General features: G+C 40.4%; 1 protein-coding gene across 1 annotated transcript in view; it reads right to left on the reverse strand.

Annotated features, from left to right (window-relative positions):
- The window catches only part of LOC126469871 (CD82 antigen), a 93,759-nt gene extending 78,597 nt beyond the window's left edge, over positions 1 to 15,162 (reverse strand). The window contains exon 1 of the mRNA XM_050097188.1: positions 14,930 to 15,162. Within this exon, the coding sequence (XP_049953145.1) occupies positions 14,930 to 14,995 (66 nt within the window). The 5' untranslated portion in view covers positions 14,996 to 15,162. The remainder of the gene's footprint in view (positions 1 to 14,929) is intronic.
- Positions 15,163 to 24,696: the final 9,534 nt, after the last annotated feature.

Here is a 24,696-nt window from a genome sequence, read left to right on the forward strand (position 1 = left end):
GGAGGGAATATAGGAACTCACGGGCTGAGCTATGAAGACTGCAGCCTTAGCAGCAGCGTCAGCAGCCTCATTTCCTGACAGACAGACATGACCAAGATACCACATAAACATCACACTGGCTCCACCAAGAGTGAGCAAGTGATAGTTTTCCTGGACCTGCTGCACTAAGGGATGAGCAGTGTACAGTGCACATAGACTTTGAAGGGTGCTGAGTGAGTCTGAGCAGAGGACACAATTAAAAAGTCTATGTCACCAGATGTACTCTGTGGCATGATACAGGGTGAAGAGCTCTGCTGTAAGCACCGAACAGTGTGCCAGAAGCCAATGCCAGGTGCCAATGACGAAGGCACATTTGACCCCACGGTCAGTGCGAGAGTCATCAGTGTATATAAAGGTACTATCGCGAAGTTCCATGCGAGGGTTGTGAAACTGAAGGCGATAGAGCAAGGCTGGAATAGTATCCTTAGGAAGCGAATGAAGGCCAACGTTAACATGGGTCGCTTCACAAAGCCAAGGTGGTGAAGGGTTCACATCCACTGGGAAAGTTGGAGGTAGTGTGAAGTTAAGCCGCCGTAGCAAATACCAAAAGTGGACTCTAGGATGTAACAGAAGAGGGGCGCACCCCATACTGGTGATCAAAGAAATTGTCGAAGAAGAAGGCACAGGATGGGTGGCCACGCATGGCAGACAAATGGCATGCATACCTGCTGAGAAGAAAGTCATGGCAGTAGGACGGTGGTAGTTCAACAGCTTAAGCATACAGACTCAACGGGGCTAGTGTAAAAGGCGCCAGTGGCCAAACGGATGCCACGATGGTGGATAGTGTTGAGACAGCGTAAGAGGGATGGACATGCAGACGCATGAACAAAGCACCCATAGTCGAGTTTCGAACAGACAAGAGACTGGTACAAACAGAGGAGGGTGGTCGAGTATGAGCCCCAGAAATTTCATAGTTCCAAGGAACAGAAGGGAGACAGGTCCATGGAGAACTGCAATAGATCACAAAATCATCAACAAAAAGGGAGCCGCAGATGCTCAGAGGAAGACAGGCCATTATACGGTTAATGGCGATACCAAAGATGATTACACTCAGGACGGAATCCTGAGGTGCACTGTTTTCCTGCATAATGATGTCCAACAAGGCAGAACCCACATGCACTTTGAAAACTGTCTTTTAAAAATTCTTGAAGGAAACTGTAGGCAGCCACAGAAGCCCCACGTGTACAGAGTATGGGGGATAGCAGTTCTCCAGTAGGTGTCGTAGGCCCTTTCCAATTCGAAAAACGCGGCCACAATCTGCGATTTTCACAGAAAACCACTCATGACATGAGTTGACAAAGTAATGAGATGGTCAACTGCAGAACGCCGCACTCAGAATCCGCACTGTGCATTTGTCAGTGAATTGCGAGACTCGAGCCACCATACCAGCTGGGTGTGAATCATATGTTCATCACCTTGCAAAGGCAGCTAGTGAGATAGATGGGGCGATAGCTAGAAGAGTTTTTGGTCCTTACCAGCCTTGGGTATGGGTATGACGGTGGTTTCATCCGATGTCCGGGAAATGTGTCCTCTGTCCAGATGTAGTTGTACATGTTAGCAGAAAGTGCTCGCCCACAAGAGAAAGAATCAGCAACATCTGAATGTGGATGGCGCCTGGCCCTTGGTGGAGGATCGGGATGAACTGAGAGCACGATCTAGCTCCCTCATAGTAAAGGCGGCACTGTAGCACTTACGATTCTGAGAAGAGAACTGTATCGCCCGAGCCTCCTCCGCTTGTTTCCAATGGAGGAAGGCAGGGTGATAGTGGGAAGATCTCAAAATGTCCACAAAATGGCGGCCCAAGGTGTTGGAGATAGTAATAGGGTCCACGATGACATCGTCCACTACTGCCAGGCTGGAAATTGGTGAATGGATCTTGGTGCTAGAGAGCAGTTGGAGGTTGCCCACACAACAGAGGAAGAGGTCGAACTGTTAAAAGAAATAGTGAATGAAATTCAGCTAGCTGTTCTGCTATCCCGAAGAATGTGGAAACAGTTTGCACGCATCTGTTTATAATGAATGCAGTTTGCCATTGTAGGAGGACAGTTAAAAACACACAGAGCACATCTCCGGGCACAAATTGCACTGTGGAATGCCTCAGTCCACCAAGGGACTGGGACATGACATTGTAAAGAGGTGCGAAGAATGGAACATTCTGCAGCAGTAAGGATAATGTTTGTGACATATTCCACCTGGTAATCACAACTGGGGAAATCTTTTTCTTCGAAGGTCGCCAGGGAGGAGTAAAGCTGCCAGTCAGCCTTAGTAAGCTGCCATTTGGGTGTGCACGTCGATGGGGTAGGAGTCAGCAAACTGATAGCACACGAGAAATGGTCACTCGTGTAGGTATCAAAGAACTGACCACTCAAGATGATGGGCAAGCTGGGCAGTGCAGAAGGATAGGTCCAAATGGGAATAGGTTTGCGAGGAGTTGGAAAGGAATGTAGGGGCGCCAGTGTTAAGGCAGAAGAGGTTAAGTTGGTTAAGAAGATCAGCCAAGAGGGCCCTTCCCTGACAGATCTTTGAAGAACCCCAAAGGGGATGATGAGCATTAAAGTCACCAAGTAGCAAAAATGGGGGGAGGTTGCTGCCCAGTAAGCTGAAGGAAGTTTGCCATGTTGACACTGAATGATGGAGGGACATAAATGGTACAGAGGGAAAGAGTCAGGTGGGGAAGGAAAAGGCAAATTGCAACAGCTTCAAGATGGATAGTCAGGAAGATGCGTTGACTGTAAACCTCATCCCATATGAGCAGCATGATGCCCCCTTGAGATGGAATGCCGACCTCAGGGGGAAGGTCAAACTGAACTGGGAAAAAATGTGAAAGTTCAAAGCAGTGGTGAGGATGAATTTTTGTTTCCTGCAGGCAGAGTACAAGGAGGTGCTGCAATGCTAAAAGCAGCCATAAATCCTCTTTCTGGGACTGAAGGCCACGGACATTCCATTGGAGGAGAGTCATGATGAGGAAAAAATGAAGAGGTGTCATCTTAGCAGCTCCCGAGTGACAGCCTGTGACGAGTCGCTGCTACAGGGCACAGAAGCAGGGGGATCCTGCTCCATGGGATCCATAGAAGCATCGGCTTGTGCATGCTGTCTGTCTGTCTGTCTGTCGAGCCCAACACTTAAACACAGTTGGTGGTGCGCACCGGCGACATGGAGGCCAGCCGAGTTACGGTATCATGTGGCAAAACCGTCAAAGGGGATCTTCGAGTTAGCGAAGGAGAAGACCGTTTGCCTTTAGTGGACTTCTTCGAGTCTTTCCAGTTAGCAGAGGAAGACTTAGGTGTCGTTCGGCTGGAGGTACAGATGAAGTCTTCACCAGAGTACTCTTCCTGTCCTTGCCAGTTTACTGGTTGTGTAGCTGGTGGTTTCACCTTCTGAGGCAAGAGTTTGATGGCTTGTTGCACAGCTGGAGGGGGATGGTGATGCTACCTTGACACTGGGCGATTTTACAACCTCAGAGCTGAATTTGAGGTGGCATGTCTGCGTGATATGTCCTTCATGGAGTGCGGTGTAAGAAGAACAGTTGTATAGGTGCCAGATGGGAGAACGCAGCATTTGTGACTAGCCAATAACTTGTGATTGACTGGGTAAGGCAATTTTTCCTTTACCCGGATCTCTTTGACAGCCCACTCATCAAGATACATGGGACAATCCCGAGAAGATGCAACATGGCCACATTTGCAATTGATGCAGCGTGGAGTAGGAGGCAGACAATCACCCTCATGTGCATCCCTACCACATGTTACACGTTTGGCTGGGTGTCAACAAGACAGTCTAGTGTAATTGAAACAATGACACTGGTAGCAGCGCATCGGATTTGGAATGTACAGTTGGACTGTGATAATTTCATAGCCTGCTTTGATCTTGGATGGAAGCAGCAGCCTATGAAAGGTGATAAAAATAGTGCAGGTGGGCACTAAGGAGGAATCTACCTTTTCCATCACCCAATGGATGGGAATGACACCCTGATCAGAGAGGTAAGATAGGATTTCGGCCTCTGTTAGACTGTCAAGAAGCCTAGTGTATATAACACCACGGGAAGAATTCAGAGTTCTATGGGCCTCAACACAAACAGGGTAGCCATGGAGAAGCAAGGCTGCAAGCAGTTATTGTGCTTGAGAATCGGAAGTAGTCTCCAAAAGGAAAGAGCCATTCCGTAAATGAGAGCAGGATTTCACAGGGCCACCAATTGCATCAACACCTTTCTGAATAATAAACGGATTTACCGTGGTGAAGGACTGACCATCTTCAGTACGTGAGACCACAAGTAATTGCGGTGCAGCAGGAAGGGTATTTGAATCGTTAGCCTCATTATGCTTACATTTCGTTGACACTGATTGGGAAGATAATTGGCTCATCGCAAGAAAATACCCCGTAATTGCGAGCACTTCCAATGGCGCGTTCCTTCCAATTGGGGGGGGGGGGGGGGCAGGACCTTTACGGTTCTTATTGTTTAGTTATTTATTATCAAAATGTAAAGTCTTATACAGGGCTATTACAAATGATTGAAGCGATTTCACAAATTCACTGTAGCTCCATTCATTGACATATGGTCACGATACACTGCAGATACGTAGAAAAACTCAAAGTTTTGTTCAGCTGAAGCCGCACTTCAGGTTTCTGCCACCAGAGCGGCAGTGAGACAAAATGGCGACAGGAGCCGAGAAAGCGTATGTCGTGCTTGAAATGCACTCACATCAGTCAGCCATAACAGTGCAACGACACTTCAGGACGAAGTTCAACACAGATCCACCAACTGCTAACTCCATTCGGTGATGGTATGCGCAGTTTAAAGCTTCTGGATGCCTCTGCAAGGGGAAATCAACGGGTCAGACTGCAGTGAGCGAAGAAACGGTTGAACGCGTGCGGGAAAGTTTCACGCGTAGCCCGCGGAAGTCGACGAATAAAGCAAGCAGGGAGCTAAACATACCACAGCCGATGGTTTGGAAAATCTTACGGCAAAGGCTAAAGCAGAAGCCTTGCTGTTTACAATTGCTACAAGCCCTGACACCCGATGACAAAGTCAAACGCTTTGAATTTTCAGCGCGGTTGCAACAGCTCATGGAAGAGGATGCGTTCAGTGCGAAACTTGTTTTCAGTGATGAAGCAACATTTTTTCTTAATGGTGAAGAGAACAGACACAATGTGCGAATCTGGGCGGTAGAGAATTCTCACGCATTCGCGCAGCAAATTCGCAATTCACCAAAAGTTAACGTGTTTTGTACAATCTCACGGTTTAAAGTTTACGGCCCCTTTTTCTTCTGCGAAAAAAAACGTTACAGGACACGTGTATCTGGACATGCTGGAAAATTGGCTCATGCCACAACTGGAGACCGACAGCGCCGACTTCATCTTTCAACAGGATGGTGTTCCACCGCACTTCCATCATGATGTTCGGCATTTCTTAAACAGGAGAATGGAAAACCGATGGATCGGTCGTGGTGGAGATCATGATCAGCAATTCATGTCATGGCCTCCACGCTCTCCCGACTTAACCCCATTCAATTTCTTTCTGTGGGGTTATGTGAAAGGTTCAGTGTTTAAACCTCCTCTACCAAGAAACGTGCCAGAACTGCGAGCTCGCATCAACGATGCTTTCGAACTCATTGATGGGGACATGCTGCGCCGAGTGTGGGAGGAACTTTATTATCGGCTTGATGTCTGCCGAATCACTAAAGGGGCACATATCGAACATTTGTGAATGCCTAAAAAAACTTTTTGAGTTTTTGTATGTGTGTGCAAAGCATTGTGAAATTCTCAAATAATAAAGTTATTGTAGAGCTGTGAAATCGCTTCAATAATTTGTAATAACCCTGTAGTGCTGGTATGTTAACTGCATTGTCTAATTGGATTGGTGATGTTGCTAATTTAATTTCAATTGCTTAAATGTTAAATTTTGGTGGTTGGAATTATATTTATTATTATGACTTTATTTCAAGTTCTTTTGGAATAAAGTTTATTACTGTATTAAGTGTTTTAGCTGCTATAACTAAGAGAGCTCTAATTCCTTTTTTTTCTTGACTTCCCGCTGCTATAGCTGCCCCTGGGGCACACCCACCTTAGGTGATTGTTCACACATCTTGAACACCTGACAGGGCCAATCGGCAATTTGGGAAGGTTGCAGCTCAGGCAGTCGCCCCTTCCTGGGCCTGGCCTGGCCTGTACCAGGGGGTACGTGCAAACCCTACCTGTCAACCTGGGGCTGGGAATTTTGCGCTACCCAGTCACCTGTTATGCATCAGATGCGTGGGCCGACCTACAGGAGCGCACAAGGTGGAAGAAGAAAAAGGGGAACCTCAAATGCCGAAGCAGAGGAACGAGAGGTGAAGGGAAAATGGAACGAGAACAGTGGCGAGACCTTTCTTATGTCAACGACAGACAATGCAAAACCTTCCCAATAACACCACAGACAAGTTCCCCAAGGGAGGGGAAAAAGAATAGCAAGAAGATCAACATGCAGTACAGAAGGGAAAAGATGCTGCTAAGGCTGGGGCCCTGTGGCAGCCAAGCACGAACCCTCCAAAGAGTGGCAAGCCCTCTGGGAGAACATGTCAATGTAACAGTGTAAAGGCATCTCTGTGAACAAACTTGTGGGTGGGCATACCCGCATGTTGCCAAGGTTGCTTAGACTATGCTGCAGAAGTTTCACTGGGAAGCCCTTATGCATCCTTCACATAGCCCCAATACCACCCAGTGTGATTTCGATATATTTGAAGCCCTGAAAGAGATATCTGTGCCATCAATTTGCTTAGGACAAAGAGGTGCAAGCCTGGGTACAATTGTGGTTCTGTAGGCAACTGTAAACATTTTGTTATGAAGGCATTGACCTTTTTGTCTCACAGTGTGATAAATATATTAACAGTTACAATTATTACTGTTGAAGTAATAAACAGTTTACTTTTTCCCACGTCTCATCTTCATTTGACTGCTGCTTATATCATTGATAAGTTGCTGAGCTACATGATCATCTGCCAGAATCTGCAATAATTTGTTTACCGACTTTATCAAAAGTATCCTCTGACGTCAACAAAGGCAATGTGTGTTTCTGGATTGAATTTTCAGTTTTTCTATCAGCAATTTCAACGAAAAATAGTCATCACAACACCTGCTTGTACAATTTGATGATGTTGGCAAAAATTTTATATGCAGACTTCAATAAGCTTATTCCTTGGTTGTTATTACAATTTTGCATACATCTTTTTTTGGAGCTAGGACCAACAATTGATTTATTCCAGCTCTCAGGTGTATCATTTCTTGGCCAAATCACTTTCTAAGTGGTTTAGTAATGTGTCTATAAATGACTTGCTTGAATATACAAACTGTTCTACATTAATTGAATCATCTCCTTGGGTTTTATTAGTTAGTTTGTTGGATTTAGAGAAGTCATGGAAAACCTAAATCAGTATGGCCAAACAAAGGTTTGAACCATTGTTCTCCAAAATGGAAGTCCAGTGTGCTAACCACTGTGCCACCTCACCCTGTATTAGTTAGTTCCATGTTATTTTTTAGTGTGTTTAATACATCCTTAGAGATGGTTTCTCTTGAATAGCTTCCTGGGAGCTGAACTGCTAGAGGCTCTGACATCTGAGCAAGCTGTGAAGAAAGCAAGAAGAAATTTGGAAAGGAAATTAGAAGTCCAGGGAGAAGAAATAAAAACTTTGAGGTTTACTGATAACATTGTAATTCTGTCCGAGACAGTAAAGGACTTAACAGAATGGACAGTGTTTCAAAAGCAGTTACAACATGAATATCAATTTCTTTTTAAAAAATTGAAGGGGTAGAGGAATTAGTCACATTAAACCAGGCAATGCTGAGGGAATTAGATTAGGAAATGACACTCTAGGTAGTAAACGAGTTCTGTTATTTGGGCAGCAAAATAAGTGACAACATCTGAAGGGGAGAGGATATGAAATGCAGATTAGCAGTAACAAGAAAATCATTTCTGAAAGAGAAAAATATTTTAACATCTAATAAAAATTTAACTGCAGCCTTTAACACAACTGAAATGTGGAAGGCATGAAGTTCAGACAAGAAGAGAATTGAAGCTTTTGAAATGTGGTGCTACAAAAGAACACTGATTAGCATAGTTTAATAGATGGGTAGATTATACAACTAATGAGAAAGTAAGGAACTGATCTGGGAGAGAAAAGATAGTGATGGAACATCTTGACAAAATTAAGCAATCTGTTTATAGGACACAGCCTCAAACATCAACAAAATGTTTACTTGGTAACAGAGGTAAGTTAGCGGATAAAAATTTGAGACTCAGATAAAGGCTGGGGTGTAGCAGACCAATTCAAATGGATATAGGCAGCTGTAGTTATGCAGAAATGAAGTAGCTCGAACAGGATAGACTAGCATGGAGAGCTGCATAAGAATATTAATCAGACTGAAGATGATAACAAGGCAGAAGTCACATAAGGAGCAGGGCTGTCACCAATCCTGTACAATATGGCAATGGCGGAAGTGACCGGACAGTGGAGTGTGACAAACAACAAACTGATTATAAAGACACACACGAGGGTCAAGGAGGTCAGTAGGTCAAAAGTGGATTACTTGGTTCTTTTTTTGTTTCTTTTGACAGTAATACAAAGTTTAACTGAAGAAAATGCACAACCTGAGCAAAACTGCTATAAGAATAGGACCTTTTTACCCTACTTAAGAACATACATAGACACATGGGTTGGATTGCTTGTAAGGCACTTTAAGAATTGCTGCAGAAAAGGAACTTCCTACCATCTGGAGCTATCGCTGACTAGTGCTTTCTTGATCCCACACAGCTCAGCATAAATACATCAAGTGGCAGATCAGTAAGCAAATTCTAATGATAAAACGAGGGGGAAATACAACAGAACAACCTGCCTTAGATTAGATTAAGTTTTCGTTCCATAGACCCAAAAAATGAGATCATTCTAGTGGGCGTGGAACATAAAGTCTGAAAAACATAAAACATTTGAATATAATACTTATTAGCTTGATCATTTGTCAGGAGATAGTCTAAAATAAGCTTAATATTTACAGAATTAACACACAGACAGAATGAAACACTGTTATCCACTATTAATAAATTTATCACATGCAAAATACCTAATCTTGACTGTTGTGACGAAGTGTTGTCAAAACTGAAATCTAACATATTTTTACTTAAGCTGACTTAACAGTCTCTGTTAAGATATTCATCTATGGAGTAGAAGGAGTTGCCTATCAAAAAGGCTTTCAAACTCTGTTTAAACCGTGCTCTATCTGAAACCAAGTTTTTAATGGTTGCTGACAATTTATTAAAAATGTGTGTTCCTGAATATTGGACACCTTTTTGGACCAAGGTACATGATTTTAGACCTTTATGAAGATTCTTCTTATTCCTATTATTGATAATGTGTACTGAGCTATTGGTTGGAAACAGATGTATTGTTCAAACAAATTTCGGGCTTGCAGCCGGTCATCGTTCAATACACACAATAGTGTGGTTCAACTATCAAGTTTTCGATGCATGCGCAGAATAGTTACAGTACGTTTTATAGTGTGGAATGGAGGACGTTTTCGCCAGTTTGCGACGGTTCACCTGAAGATGACTGGCAGGTGCCCAGTATTGGACGACGACCGGCTGCAAGCCCGAAATTTGTTTGAACAGTCAATTTGCCGGGAAAATTTTAAAATTCACAACAGTTGTATTACTTGCAACAAATTTCATTAAGTAATAAATATACTGAGAAGCAGTGGTTAGAATACAAAGTTCCTTGAACAGATTTCTACAAGATGTTCTAGAATTTACACCACAAATGATTCTTATGACACGCTTTTGCACCCTAAAAACTTGAGCTCAGTTTGACGAGTTGCTCCAGAATAATGATCCCATATGACATAACAGAATGAAAGTAAGCAAAGTATGCAAGTTTTTTTTTATATTTACATCTCCTACATCTGACATCATTCTCACAGCAAGTACAGACTTGTTTAGGCGCTTTAGCAATTCTGTTGTATGCCCTTCCCAACCGAATTTACTATTGAGTTGTAATCCCAGAAATTTAACACTGTCAACCTCGTCGATCTGCATGTCTTCATACATTATACTCACACTGGAAGGAAATCTCTTACAGGTTCTGAACTGCATATAGTGGGTCTTCTCAAAGTTTAATGACAAAGAATTAGCTTTAAACCACTTATTAATTACAGTGAAAATTTGATTAGCAGCTATTTCTAAATCTGTACTTGATTTGCTATTTATTGCAATGTTTGTATCATCAGCAAACAAAACAAAACAAAACAAACTTAGCATCTGGCAATTTGACAGATGAGAGGTCATTAATATACACAAGAAAAAGCAATAGACCCAAAATGGAACCTTGAGGAACACCACATGTAATTAATTCCCAGTCAGATGAAGACTTACTGCTTGCTGCACAGGTATTTCGCAACGACACCCATCAGTATACAGAACTAAGTTTGTTTTGTGTTCAGATAAAATGCTTTTAAAAACCTCCTTAGAAACATAACACAGGGTACTTCTCAAGCTGTACCCAACCATGTCTAAGTCTACTCTTAAGGTACTTTGTTATAATAGTGTTTCTGACCCAATAGAAGGAGTACCATTTGGCAAACAAGGCTCGTAGCAACATGGGGAAATGAATGTACCGTTTTCATTCTTATAACTGATAGATGTTATGTTACCAGAAGCTACTACATGTTTTTGTTGGTTAAATAGGCAAAGTGAATATGTGGTACAAGTACATTCACTACACACTCAAGTCAGCAGACCAGCTATCACAGACAGGGAAGCATCAATTAAGATAGAAAGCTTATTTTATAAATACTGATTCATGTGTTCAGCAATTCTGCTGTCATTGACATGACAGAACAACATGCTAAAATCAATTTCTGTTCACTGTCAGGATAATCTGTAGCAGATACCTCCACACTACTTTGGGAGGCATACAGGGAGGAAATGTTGCACCTTGGGCTTCACCACTATGACTGGAGAAAGCAAAACAGGTGAGAATAAACATGAAAACCATGTAAAGTTGTCTTTCTGACAGCTTCTTCGGAAAGAAAAATGAGGGATTAAATGCAACAACAAGACAATCAGACAAAATAAAGCCTTTGTAAGATATGGATGGGGAAGAAAATGGAATGCATTCTTTTCCAATGAACCCTCCCCAGTTTCATCTTTATCAGTTTAGGGAAAACTACAAAGAACCTAAATTGGAATGAACAGACCTACCATGATTTGAACTCCACTCTTCCCAAATGAGAGTATGGTGCACAATCACTTCAACATCACATTCCATTTCTCAACCCAGTACAAAGCAAGGAGTGTCACGCAGTTCACAGCCAGAAACAAAATGAGGATGGTTTCACACCTATCCTATTCACCAGACCTGGCCAACGTGACTCTTTGTGTTCACCAGAACAAAAACTAACATGGAAATATTTTCTAGTACATAGAGAATGCTAAGCCACTATTGTGTGAGGTGTATTAGGTCTTACGGATACTATTTTGAAGGCAAGACAATTATGTAAATGTGTTAAATACAAGATGTGTCTAAACAATTCTACTTAACCTTCCTCTCAAGTTTCATACTATTAATCAGAATGGGTCATACTGACTAAACAAATGAAATGCGATATCTTGCATTACTAAAGAACTATTTGTCATGATGTATTAGTGGAAGACTTCTCATATTTGCAACTATGTCCATATGTGTGACAAGTTTAATCAAAATCTATAGACACAATGGCAGCAGATGAGCAGTTTACTCCAAGACTTTTGTTGCATACAGCCAACAAATTGAATGAATGTGATCCAACATACAAGAAGCTCAACTGATGGTGCAAATTTATGTACTTATCACATATGATCAATTAGCAGTGATAACTTTCAAAGCAGGGCCCCCTATGAGTCCACACAATATCTGCAATGGTTCTTTTCTCTATTCAAAACATTTCTTCTTCAATGGCATTATTCAAGAGTTCCACCGTCTTTGCCTTTTTGCAGGATATTTCGGTACTTGACTATTCATCCATGAGCAACAAGTCTACCAATTTCAATTAGTTACAGCATCATGACATCCTTCAAGGATTAACAGATACCTTCAATATCATTTCACCAATTCATACCCAAACCGTTCCCTTTGAATGTCATTGAGCTACAGCACTAATCAAAATGTCATCACACCTAAGATTTCATATTCACACTCATTTTCTTTTCCAACTTTCAACCAAATTTTCAACCTCCAACCTGACCTATAACTTGGGTTATGTTACAAATCAGTCTAGCCACAACCTACAATACAAAAAATATACACAAAAAAGTCCGTGCTCTGTTTTCTTCCCATTATCATGTGTATGACACCACATGCCACATCATTATTACATCACAAGATGAAGCAGGCATCCGCTATTGGTAGTCTCAGTTGACCCAGTTCAAGGTATCTAAAATGTTGCGGACTAGTAATTTAAAATGTTGTGGATCTCTGGAATGTAAGCAGCTTCACATATTTTGGTTGAAACTGTGTACTGCAATTGTTGCTGTTTATGACTTGGTGGTGATCGTGATGTGTGAATAGATAATGAACACAGTCAACACTACCATCTGCTCATACTTTGCATAGATAATTGTTTTTGTAGAAATAACATAATTGCACCACAGCATTATCTGTAGGCCTAAACTGAAATTATGTCTACCTGTAGGCAAGTGGGCATAGGAGTTTCAAGCACTAATAATGTCAATTTGTCCTTGGTGCATGCTAAAAATATGCAAAAAAGTTGTGTGTTAATTTCTTGTGCCTCTATCATCATCAGAAGATACATTTTAAGTACCTATGTTCAAATTAGTACACACCATATGACTGGAGTCCACTTGGCAGTTTGTCTGACTCATCACATGTGAAAAAACTTTTATAACTTAACTGCTTTTATCTGTCTTCTTCAAGCAGTGTTTATAATGTTGAATTTCATAAATAGTTATCTCATGGAGGTCTAAAAGAGATTTTACCAAATTTTCTGTGTAGGGTACAGACTATTCTCTCACTAATGTTTCTTCATTCAATTGTGGTTTTTTTTTCTTTTCTAATTCGTATTCATACTCAGGCAGTCAAGAGCTGTGATGAATGTGATCCACCTCTACGAATACATTGAGCTAATGTATTTAATGTTTTTCTTTATTTATTTGCTAACAATTTTGAATCAACTATGGCTTCATCTTAAACTTTAGCTCAGTGAACAATGCAATGTACAATGACCAGTATATCCTGTTAATGTTCTTGCTGAGAATGAAGCCACTGTTGTTTTGAAATCTATACAAAATAACTAAAAAACAAACAGCTGAATGGAGTACAAATTAGTAACAGAGAGGCCTTCATTCACCCCAAGACACATTTACTCTCTCTGTTATCATCGGCACCCCAAAACGTCCAGATAATCTACTGTGAAACAAATATGTCACTGACGAAATAAATCTCGGGTGAACAGCCTGGTGTGAGTGTGCATAGGACACAATATTTCGGCACTCGACCATGTTGCCATTATCAGGTGCGCTGATGTACTGTATTGCTGAAATATTGTGTCCTATGCACTCACACCAGGCTGTTCACCCGAGATTTATTTCATCATAAAACACTCCTGGAGAAATTGAAGAATCACAAATATGTCACTGATGGAGCACCTTAAAGAAGTACTACTAATAGTCACAATCACCAAACATCTGTTTGTAACACTGCTAGCCAAACGTAGTGATATAATGAAAACACACATGTATAAACTTCAGTGGCACTGGAAAGAGTACCTTTTATCCTTTTCAGAAAAACTATGACAACTCTAAAACATGAGAGTTAATAATACAACAACAAAACTTGAAACTTAGCATACTAGAAGTCCCTCTTTGTAATATCAGGAACATGTGAAGAAGTTACGTTAATAGCAGTAATTTCTTTGAATACATTGCAATATACGGCTGTTACAGTTATACACAAACAGAACTGCCACAGACATCCCCTATTAAACAATGGTACTATACTTCTGTAAGGCACTCCACAAAATGTGTCTTTTAAAGTATAAATGACTTCCATCTTATCCCTAGGGTAGAAATGAAGACCAAGACTGATGCTGACAGCTTAGGAGAGAATGCATAATTTTAACAGTAAACTGTTTCTGATGATGTGTGTTAATGCTACATCAGTTTAAAAACTGTGATTTCTGTTTACATGAATTATGTCTCAGTGTTTCTGCTGTACGCCACTGATGTATAACTTCAGTACAGTCTGCTTCCCATGCTGGTTATTACTGCTTACCTGTACAAACATATTACTCTAGTAATTAACGTTTTTTTTATCTTCTTTATTGTGGTAAATTTTTAAGCAATTTCTGTTTAAAAAACCAGTGTAATCATTATGTACATAATATCATTAAAGTAATGATTCATAAACCAAAAACTATTATTATTATTAATAATTATTATTATTATGATTTAATAATATCACTACCGCACATGTCAAACGTCGTAAGCATTTGTATCATTTATGTTCATTAACATGACAAGTAACCAATTATCCAAGAGACGTGGTTAACAGCACCATGTAGAACGCTATTTACATACCGTATTTTGTAATTGAATGTTGTCCTCGAGATAAAATACGTACAGTCTCCGATTTTGCCTCCCACGCTATTAGCCTACCTATCCTGGATGACGTATGTCTAAAAATGGTGTCTGTCATGCTACCTTTTTCCAATTCTCCCCAAATTTTAATTTTTCCTATAGGCATAGTTCCTACTTGCCAGATACCAAGTACTATATATTACCAAAAATCGATTATAAAAAAAGCTTAATTTGAGAGTTACCACATACTGCATATAAATACTACTTTACTTTCGAATGTCAACAAACTAAACTCACCCAGAATATGAAGTTAAAGATAAACAAAAGGAACTTCAAAACGGCGTAACATCCCGTTAACGCCATTTCTGAATGTTGTGCGTGGACTGCCTACACAAAACACAGTCACAAAAATGTCTCCTTTAACTGCTCTACTAAACAGTAGGCCTCTGCATCAATTCTGATAACTACGCCCCCACTTCAGATCTCTGCGTTTCGCACAACTCTGTTCACAGTTCCTATTTAGGAATTGCCTACACTACATTCGTAGAAACTGTCGCTCTTGTAGTACCAACTTCTAAACGAAAACTGTCTATTACCAAGGAATATCACGATATTTCTGATTATATTTCACCTAAATACGTTGCATCCTTCCTAAGAGGATCTTCCCTCATCTATAAAATGTAAATATACATCTTAAAATAGTAAATAAAGATGGATCACATATTTTAAATAGTACAAAGTGATAAAGGAAAATTTAAAGGGGACAACTAAAACCTACTGTAGACCTGTCCACACGTTTGTGTTGTAAAATTAACAACTGCAACATTCCCTTAGGGCTAGATGGTAGAAAGCAGCATCATGAAATAAAGGCAATGCTCTCCAACTGCTATGACGTGTTAACTAACACTGGAATTTCATGCAGAACGACGTAAGCATCTGTACCATTCATGTTAATTAAAACGCTGAAAAATTAATACTTATCCAAGAAACATATTTAACCCCTATACCAAAAGCTAAAAATCACCGGAGAAGCAGGTAACGTACATAAAAAAAAAAACAATGAACATGCATTCAAGTGGAATGTGAAGAATTGTGCAGACAATTGCCACAGCAAGCAAAGTCTTCAATCCACGTAACGAGATTTTGGGGACAGTGCGCACTCTTTGATCTGGCATCTAGTCCCTTACACCCTTCCAACTGTGCTACACTCCACAAATATAACAGGTGTATACACAATATGTTTCTCAGAATTAGTAGGTGTTACATCTTACATTTTTCCAAAATATTAAATTTTACCCTGTGCTGTGCCATTTTCACTGCAGTGAACAGTTTTTAATGGTCACTTCTCTGGCGTTTTCAGTCAGTCATAAGACTGCAATGCATGCAGGGCATAACACCAGTAGGGAGCGCTCACTGCAGCGGACTGTGTGCATTAGCAGCCTCAGGACTGATGAAAATTGACGAAGAAGCGACCATTAACAGCTGTCCACTCTAGTGGACGCTATACGCCACAGGGTTACCAGTTCTTATTCTCAAACTTCCAGGCAGATTAAAACTATACACCACAGCCAGGCTCAAACCTGCGACAGTTGCCTCTCGTGGTGAGCTATCCAAGCACAACTCATGAGCCCTTCCTGCAAAAGGCAAAGGTCTCAGTTACAGGTCAGGCGCATAATTGTAAACTGCCACGAAGTTTGAACTCAGTGCTCACACCACTGCAGAGCAGCTATTGTTGTGGGTGGTTGAGAAGGGGTTCAGCATGGGAAATCAGTGAGATAAATAACTTCATATAAGCCGACATTTCCTGTAATTTCTTCTACCTGTCAATCTCTCTGCTAGTATGAAGCATGTATATTCCTGCAGACTGAGTGAGTAGGGAAAATGGAGAGATTATGCACATCCACAATTTTCAAGTAGTGTGTTAACTGCAAGTATGCCTTTTCTATTGAAATTTAAGAGCTCACAAATTTGTTTTCATTTGCATTCGAATTAAGATCGTGCATTTAAACACATTATCTCAAGATTTTTTCTTTTCTTTACCAGTAATAGACCTCACTAAAGATCGTGACAATGATGGGACTTTTGAATATTTTGAATGAATATTGCAACAGAGCACTGGGCACTAGCATGATTATTTGTAAATAATGTGTGTAATACTATAAATTATATATTAAATAAAGTAGTATCTGCTGTCATTGGTAAATTTTGCTTAGTGCATCATGTTGGAGTAAAATAAAATACTGAACAAATCATTAAATAAATGTTAGTGTTATGGAAACACTGTAGACAATATATTTAGGCACCTATTATGAAGACACCATATTTTGTCACATGTATGGTATACACTCTGCGTTTGTGAAAGTGGAATAGTAATCTATACTAATCAGAATTTAGTGCCATCTACAATTGATGGCTAGTGAAATCAACCATTACTAAAAAAAACTTCTAAAACTGCGAGTTCCAGTTTTCTACACACCATTTCTTGAATATTGGGTGGAATAACAGAAGCTGCTCCACAAATTGCTCACAACACTATCATCAAATTCAGCGCATTTTATTTTCAATATAGTTATTTTATTGTGCCAAACTGTAGTATGTAGTAAGAAATCAAACCGTTTTACATTTTGCTCCCAAAATATAGCACCACATAACAAACGAAAATTACATTTTAATGTTTTATCTTCTCTCAGTGTACTTCTTGATCAAATAGTTCACAGGTGAACTGCCAGATGTCAGTGTCCAACAGGAATAATATTTTGGCGAATTGCCATCAGGTGCACTGATGAACTGACTGTTTTGGGACTAAAGACACAAAGAAATTAATGACATTAGCTGCCAGTCGACATTGATTTAAATGAATGCGTAAATTTGAAAATTTGTACCAGCTTGGATTCGAACATGGGTCGCCTGCTTATAAGGCAGATGCAATCTCCACTGCACCATCCGGATACACAACTGCATGGGCTCCCCTAGCACACCTCCCGCCAGATGCAAGTTCTCAACTTATCCACACACACTACTGATGTAGTGCCCCTTGCCATTATCCTCATTACTTGCAGCATTTCACCGACTCTTATAAGGTGATCGATTGGTCGTCCTCGCCGTAATTATATGAGTGTTGCCATTCTTTCTTCGCTCATTGGTTTAAATTAATGTCCACTGGCAGCTAATGCCATTAATTTCTTTGTGACTTGATTCACAGAGGCCGCGGGTTGAAAATGGTGTCTGTTATTTCAGACATGTCCAAAAGAACCACACATATGATTAGGGACTGGCACAGTGTTTTTATCTACTTCTTCCCCCCCCCCCCCTCCCCCTCCTTCTGACCCACTACTCTATCTGCTGCCAGTGCACAACATCTCCTTCCCCACTCCTCCTGCCAACATGTTGCTCTGTTCTCGGTTCACGTCTAGGCACGCGTGCTGGCCACACCACTGTTGTTCCTCCGCCTCCCCCTAAAGTCAGTTTGTTGTGTGATACTGCCTTCGACTTCTTAATCAGACTAACTTCAGGTTTCCAGGCCTTACTAAGGATGTAGCCAGCAACATGATTGATCAGTGATTCCCCAGATCTCGATAGACTTATTAATGACACAGTCCCAGACGGTAAGCATCTGTATGAAAACCTTAGTACAGTTCTGATCCATTTCGTGAAGTTCCAATAGGCAATGTTCCTAGACTGCCGGGTTGTTAGACTGCTGCAATTTGGTTTGTGGTTGGTGTTCTCAGAAATGATCTTCGATAGTGCACACCGTCTGAACTACATATGTCTTACCTCATTGGCAGCGTATCCGATGGACTTAAAAATTCTTGTAGTCCGAGCTCGTCTTCGACTGTTCCAAGCAGTCGCTATGTTTTAGCTTGTGTATAGAAGAGTGTCTTCATTTGGTGTTTCTGGAGAATTCGTCCTATCTTTTCAGATGACGCACCACAAAAAGGAAGAAACGCAGTCGCAGCATCTTCCTTAGGTTCCTTTTCCGTTTCCACCGATTGTACAGTTAGCGTAGGATTTATGGGCTCTGCGAAATTTCCACTCCTTGTAACCACTTTCTCTAGAACTCTATCCTCAGATGTTCAAGTTCTTGGCTGCCTTTTATTGTCAGAGAGGGTGTGAGCTGTCTGTGCCCCATTCCTCCCTGCCAGGTCGTAGCTGTACACTTCTAGGTGTAAGTCATTGTGTGTCTTCTTCCAGTACACACCGTAGACCAATGTGCTGACCGCTCTTCTTTTCACTAGGACATCAAGAAAGGGGACCACTACATCCACTTCGACTTCCAGAGTAAAATTGATATTCTAGAGCGTAGAACCGAGGTTCACACATACTTACAGAACATAGTATCAGACAGAGTCAAGAAAAATATGTACAATTGTGTATATACAGAGTGGCCAGCACAATGTCTTTATTGTTTACATGGTATTTGCTAAAGAATCACTTATTTAAGAATTTTGTATATGCGCATCTAAGAACTCCTCTACACTGTTATACTTGCATCTAAGAACACATTTACCATGTAACAACAGGCTGAGACAAAATGACATTTTAGTTATTGTTTGAAAGCAGACAATGTTTTTAATTTCTTTATACTCCTTGGAATGTTGGTACTCTGCATACATGTAGTAGTTCTCTTTACATCTAGTGCTTCAGTTATGTATATTTTTGTACATCAAAGCAATGTAGTTTATTTTTAAGAACATTATTACTGTCTATGGGTACAGAACAGTTGCTGTCATTGTTTATAATTCTTTGAATTTATTTCTGCAGGTCTGCCTTGGTGACAGGTTTCCAATGCACCTAATCACTTTCTCTTGCAATTTAAGTAACATACATTTGCGTATATTAGCTGTGCTGCCCCTCACAAGTAGACAATATGAGATGAGTGGATAAATTTGAGCATTAATATATTTTTAGTAAAGTGTCATAGCCAACAGTTCGTGACTTTTTCTCACTAGAAATTGTGCTAATTGTGGACCTATTTTATCTATATGAGTTTCCCATGCCATAAAACTGTCCACCATCAATCACAGAAACCTGCTTACTGAACTTCTGTAATTTTGAATCCCCAGGCTTGATAGCAAGATTGTCTGCTTTGACTGCCTATTTGCATGCATTCTCATGAAAGTGGTTTTACTTCATTCATAAAAAGATTGCACCCTTCAAAATAATTTTATACGCTACCCATCTCTAAACATGTCCTCATTTCTAGATCCTTTGCAGATTTTGTGGTTACTAGTAGAGATGTATCGTCAGTGTATATGATCACCATTTCATTTACAGCTGTTGGCATGCCATTTACATATAGACTAAATAGTAATGGTCAAGATAAAGAACCTGAAGTACACTATGTGTTACCTCCTTCAAAGTTCAAAGCACGTTTTCCTAGACTTTTTGCTTATTTTCAATAAATGTCATAATAATATTGTTGACTTTCTCAAAGTCACCGATAGATATCGGCATTATCGTGACTACGGATTCGACATTGAATCCTGAGCTTTCTGGTATCATCACTCATGTCATCATGCTACCAAGCTCGTGGCACTGCCGATAGTGGTCACAATCAGTCCTCCATTCTTAAAAGTCTGGTCGGACTTTTCAAGAGTTGTGAAAATGCCTGCGTTCTGTTTGAGTTATTGGCAGATGTGTTATGCGCTCTGTATGCTTTTGCACTCTGAGCAGACAGAAGTTAGTATAAATTTTCCGCGTGTAAGCATATACAGGAGCGTTAATCTAAGAAGAGGACCTTATGGACGGGCTATGTTCGCTTTCCTTTACTCATATTTCTAGGATTTGATAGTCTGTGCCCAGACATCAATTCCCTAAAGCATTGCAACAAAATTTAAAGAAATGCATGACCTTAAAAAGTTGTTTTTAAAAATGAAATGATTTCCAACCACTCTTAAGTGCAAAATATTTTACACATGCTTCATAGATGTTTGAATGCATAGGGTCGACGATTTGTGATGAAAGAAACTCAGGTTTGAATCTCTTCTGCACTTTTCTTTTTTTATATATAAACTCCATATTTTTGTCAAGTGGAAATGATCATAAAGAAAGGCTGAATCATAATTTTCTAATGAAAATAACATCATTTTATATTCTGTTATGGGTTACATGAAACAAATTAAAATTTGATGCAATCTTATATATATCATTAACACCGCAGAATGAATTTCAGTCTATATCTCCACTCTTTCTACTAATGTACACTAATTTCTTCTTCCTCATTCCATTGAGAAACAAGCACATGAAAAGTACTAGTATTACTAACGAAGCTTCCTGTCTGATTAATATGATTTTAATCTGTGAGGAAACTTCATTTCTATGCACACTAGGCTGCAGAAAGAAAATTCATCTGCACTATCATTGATGTATATAAACCATTTCACATACCTGCATAAAAGTTTAATTTGTTTCATATGACCCATAATGGAAAATAAAATGGTTTTATTTTCGTTAGGAAACTGTAATTCAGTATTAATTTAATTTCCACTTGAGAAAAATATAGAATTTAAATAAAGGTAAGAGAAGTCCTTGTAAAGGAGATTTGATCCAGAGGCTCTTTCATCACCAGTCTTGGTCGTTATGATATTCAGTTACAGGGATTTAAAAAACATCTGCAAAACGTTTTGCAGTAAACAGTGGTGGCAAATAATCTCGTTTTTAGAGACAACTTTAACGAGTTTTTCGTATTTGGCAGCAAGTGATAATCGAAATGATCACTGTGTTAAAAAGAAATCAATGGATACCAGTCATTGAATGCTGGCCCCTATTTTGACTGCACCAGAGGTGGAATTCCTCCTACACGTCCGTCAGGGGGTCTGATGATGGCAAATCCAGCACTGAAACTGGTTGCTCAACTGAAATAACAACTGGGAGTTTAGGTGGCTGAAGGTGTTTTTATTCGAAATTGTATATGGATTTCTGTATGGTCATTGATCAACATGCTGTTTCTCTATAATGTATTCTGTGTTGAACTAGGGAGATTGCTCGAATATATCCCATTCTTGGAAAATATGAAAATAGCTGGGTAAAACTGGTGAAGTTATTTCCAGACCCTCCAGTGAAAAATGATTTAATTTAGTGAGCAGCTCTTGTTCGATTGGTTCGAGTGCTTCGTCAGTTGATTTCTTTACACTGTCATTAGGTGGACAATAATTTACTACCCACACGTCTTGCTTCTTGGTGGGTACTTCTATCATATCTTGTAGAGCTATGTTCAACACTGTTGCAACAATAGTTCCTCACAGCAGTTCTGCTTCTGCATTACTGATGTTTATCTATTTGCCACTTGTTTCTTTTTACTGACACTGACAGTTCTCACAACATAGGAATGTCTGTGGTCTAGCAAGCCACCGTTTGCTGTTGGCTCTAAAAACAAATTACTCCCCTGGTACATTGGCATCAGCACGTAGATATACATAGTTTTTCCTGTTCCTGGCGGGATGTGCTCGCATTCAGTTAAATATTTGTTGCAACCCGTGTTCACTCAGGTACGAGCAGCCCTTAGCGCCTCGCCATCTTATCTTATTTGCAACTGTTCATGACGTCGCCTTTCCGGCTTAGATTTTTTTTAGAATGTGACTTGTAAGTACTGCATCTCTTTCCAGTCAGTACACACTTTAGTTATTAATGTCTTATATACTATTATGTTTTAGAACAGTTAGTTTAATTCTGAAGACGACGCTCATAGTAGCGTCGAACCCTGGTCAATTTTGACTTAATATTTGTGACCGAGGGCTTATTTGTTCTAATATAATATACATCGACTTCGAATGGCGTAATTGCGCCACTACTCAGCATGCATATTACCTTAGTGGCGCTAACATTCCCTTAAGTCTGACCTCTAGAGTTCCCAATGTAGTCATAATCGTTATAACCGAACCAGATTTATCTTCCTACAACAATGATCTGATCATGGTTAGCTGTCAGGAAATCTAACCTCAATATAGCTTTGTAGCGTTCTCTCTGCTTCTTATCACTTGCATTTTTACTGCTGACAATACGTTTTAAGGTATCTAGTCCAGGATGAGTGATGGCGAGGTATGGGGTCATCAGGGCGAGGAGGTAAACAGTATATACATACACTCTAGTGGTCAGTGCCCTGGTGACCTACTGCCAATAACCCAGCACAGATGTACTGCAACTTATGATGACACAACCTCCAACTGACACAAAAGTCCCACATTCATTCTGCATGCCAAGATGTATCTGTGGCCAACGACCCATGTATCCAGAATCATCAGATGTGGGAACAAGTGTACAGCACTGGGAGGTGAATGTTCGAGTATCCTACATCTATGCTCTTACAAAAGAAACAGATGAAGATAAGTAATGGCATATAGAAAATGTTTTGACATATTATCTTTAATATTTTCACAGATGTCAAAAATATTGTATGGAATTGCATAAAAATTACAAAAAACTGGAGGTAGAAAACAATGGTGAACATTTTTGTCTGATAATTGATTTTTGCTGATACCTTCAAAACCTATCGTGATAGAGCAAAACGGTTTACATATTCGAAATCACCATAAAAAGCTACAGTAGAGAAAGTAAAGATCATGCCAGATATCTATAGCAGTTAATGGTGGCAGAAAAAAATTACAAACACAAGAAGGCAGGAAACCATACTGATTGATGACAATGTGTTTCAAGAAGAAGAAGAATTTAAATATCTCGGGGTTGGCGTATCTAAAAGAAAGGATGAGAAACAAGAAATAGAAGCGAGGATAAAAGTGGCATCCAGAGCATCATATTCACTCGACAAACTACTGTCATTCAAAATTTTATCAAAGTAAGGACATATAAAAGTACACGGTCTAGTCGCATTAATGTGACCACCCCTTATGTTTGATGTCAACATGCAATAATAATTCACAGACTGGAGGTGGCAGCACTAGCAGTGAAGGTATATAAAGTGTGCCAGGGGGACTAAGAAAATCGTGTAGTCGTTGACATAACACAGAAACAGAGCGATTTATCTGACATTATCCATAACTGAAGCTGAGGCAGCTGTGGTGTACCATGGGCCATAGGTGACAGGAGTGAATGATGTTTGTGGAAATGTGTACAGATGAATAGATGTGCAACTACTGAGCAACTGATTGCCCAAATGAACCAAGGAGCTTATCAATTACAGTTCAGTACAAATTGCTGCATATGGGCCTCTGCAGCAGTCAGGTGACTCATGCACCCATGCTGAGTGCTGTTCATCGGCTACGAAGGCTGGAATTTGCGCGCCAACACCGCAACTGGAAGTCCACTGGTGGCGACAGATGGACTTCTCACATGAATCACGTTTTATGCTCCATCGGACACATGGCCGTTGTCGTGTACAGCTGTGCAACTATCATTGGAATGTGCTATGCTAGAGTAGGGGACGTTATGGTGTGGGGAATGTTTTCGAGACATTCCCTAGGTGATTTCATGTTTGTTGAATGCACAATGAATCAGCACAAGTATGTACCTATCCTTGGGGACCACGCCCACCCTTACATGCAGTTTGTTTTTTCTTGGCACAATGGCATCTGGCTCTGAGCACAATGGCATCTATCAGCAGGACAAGACACAGCTTGTGGTGTACGTGTGTGGTTCAAAGAGCGCCAGGATGAATTTACTGTACTCCTCTGGCCACCAGACTCCCCAGATCAATACCTAATAGAGAATCTGTGGGACCACCTCAGTTGGGTTGTTTGTGCCATGGATCCTAAGCCAAGAAACCTAGCACAGCTGGCCATGGCACTGGAGTGAGCTTGGGCCCACATCCCTGTCAGTACCTTCCAGAATCCCACTGACTCTCTTCCTGCACGTCTCGCAGCGTCCTACGCTGCAAAAGGTGGTTATTCAGACTTTTGACAGGTGGTCACATTGATATGAGTGGACACTGAAGAATCAGATCAGTATTATTATAGGGGCAAAAATATGGAGAGCAGATAATTACACAAGGATGAAGATACAATTTTTCGAAAACAAAATCCTGCAGAAGATATTTGGACCAATTTGTGAGGGAGCAGAATAGCGAAGAAAAAGAAACAGGCAACTCAGGGTGGTATATAATGAACCAAATA

Source organism: Schistocerca serialis, chromosome 3 (genome assembly GCF_023864345.2).
Source record: "Schistocerca serialis cubense isolate TAMUIC-IGC-003099 chromosome 3, iqSchSeri2.2, whole genome shotgun sequence".
In the NCBI taxonomy this organism is placed as follows: domain Eukaryota; kingdom Metazoa; phylum Arthropoda; class Insecta; order Orthoptera; family Acrididae; genus Schistocerca; species Schistocerca serialis.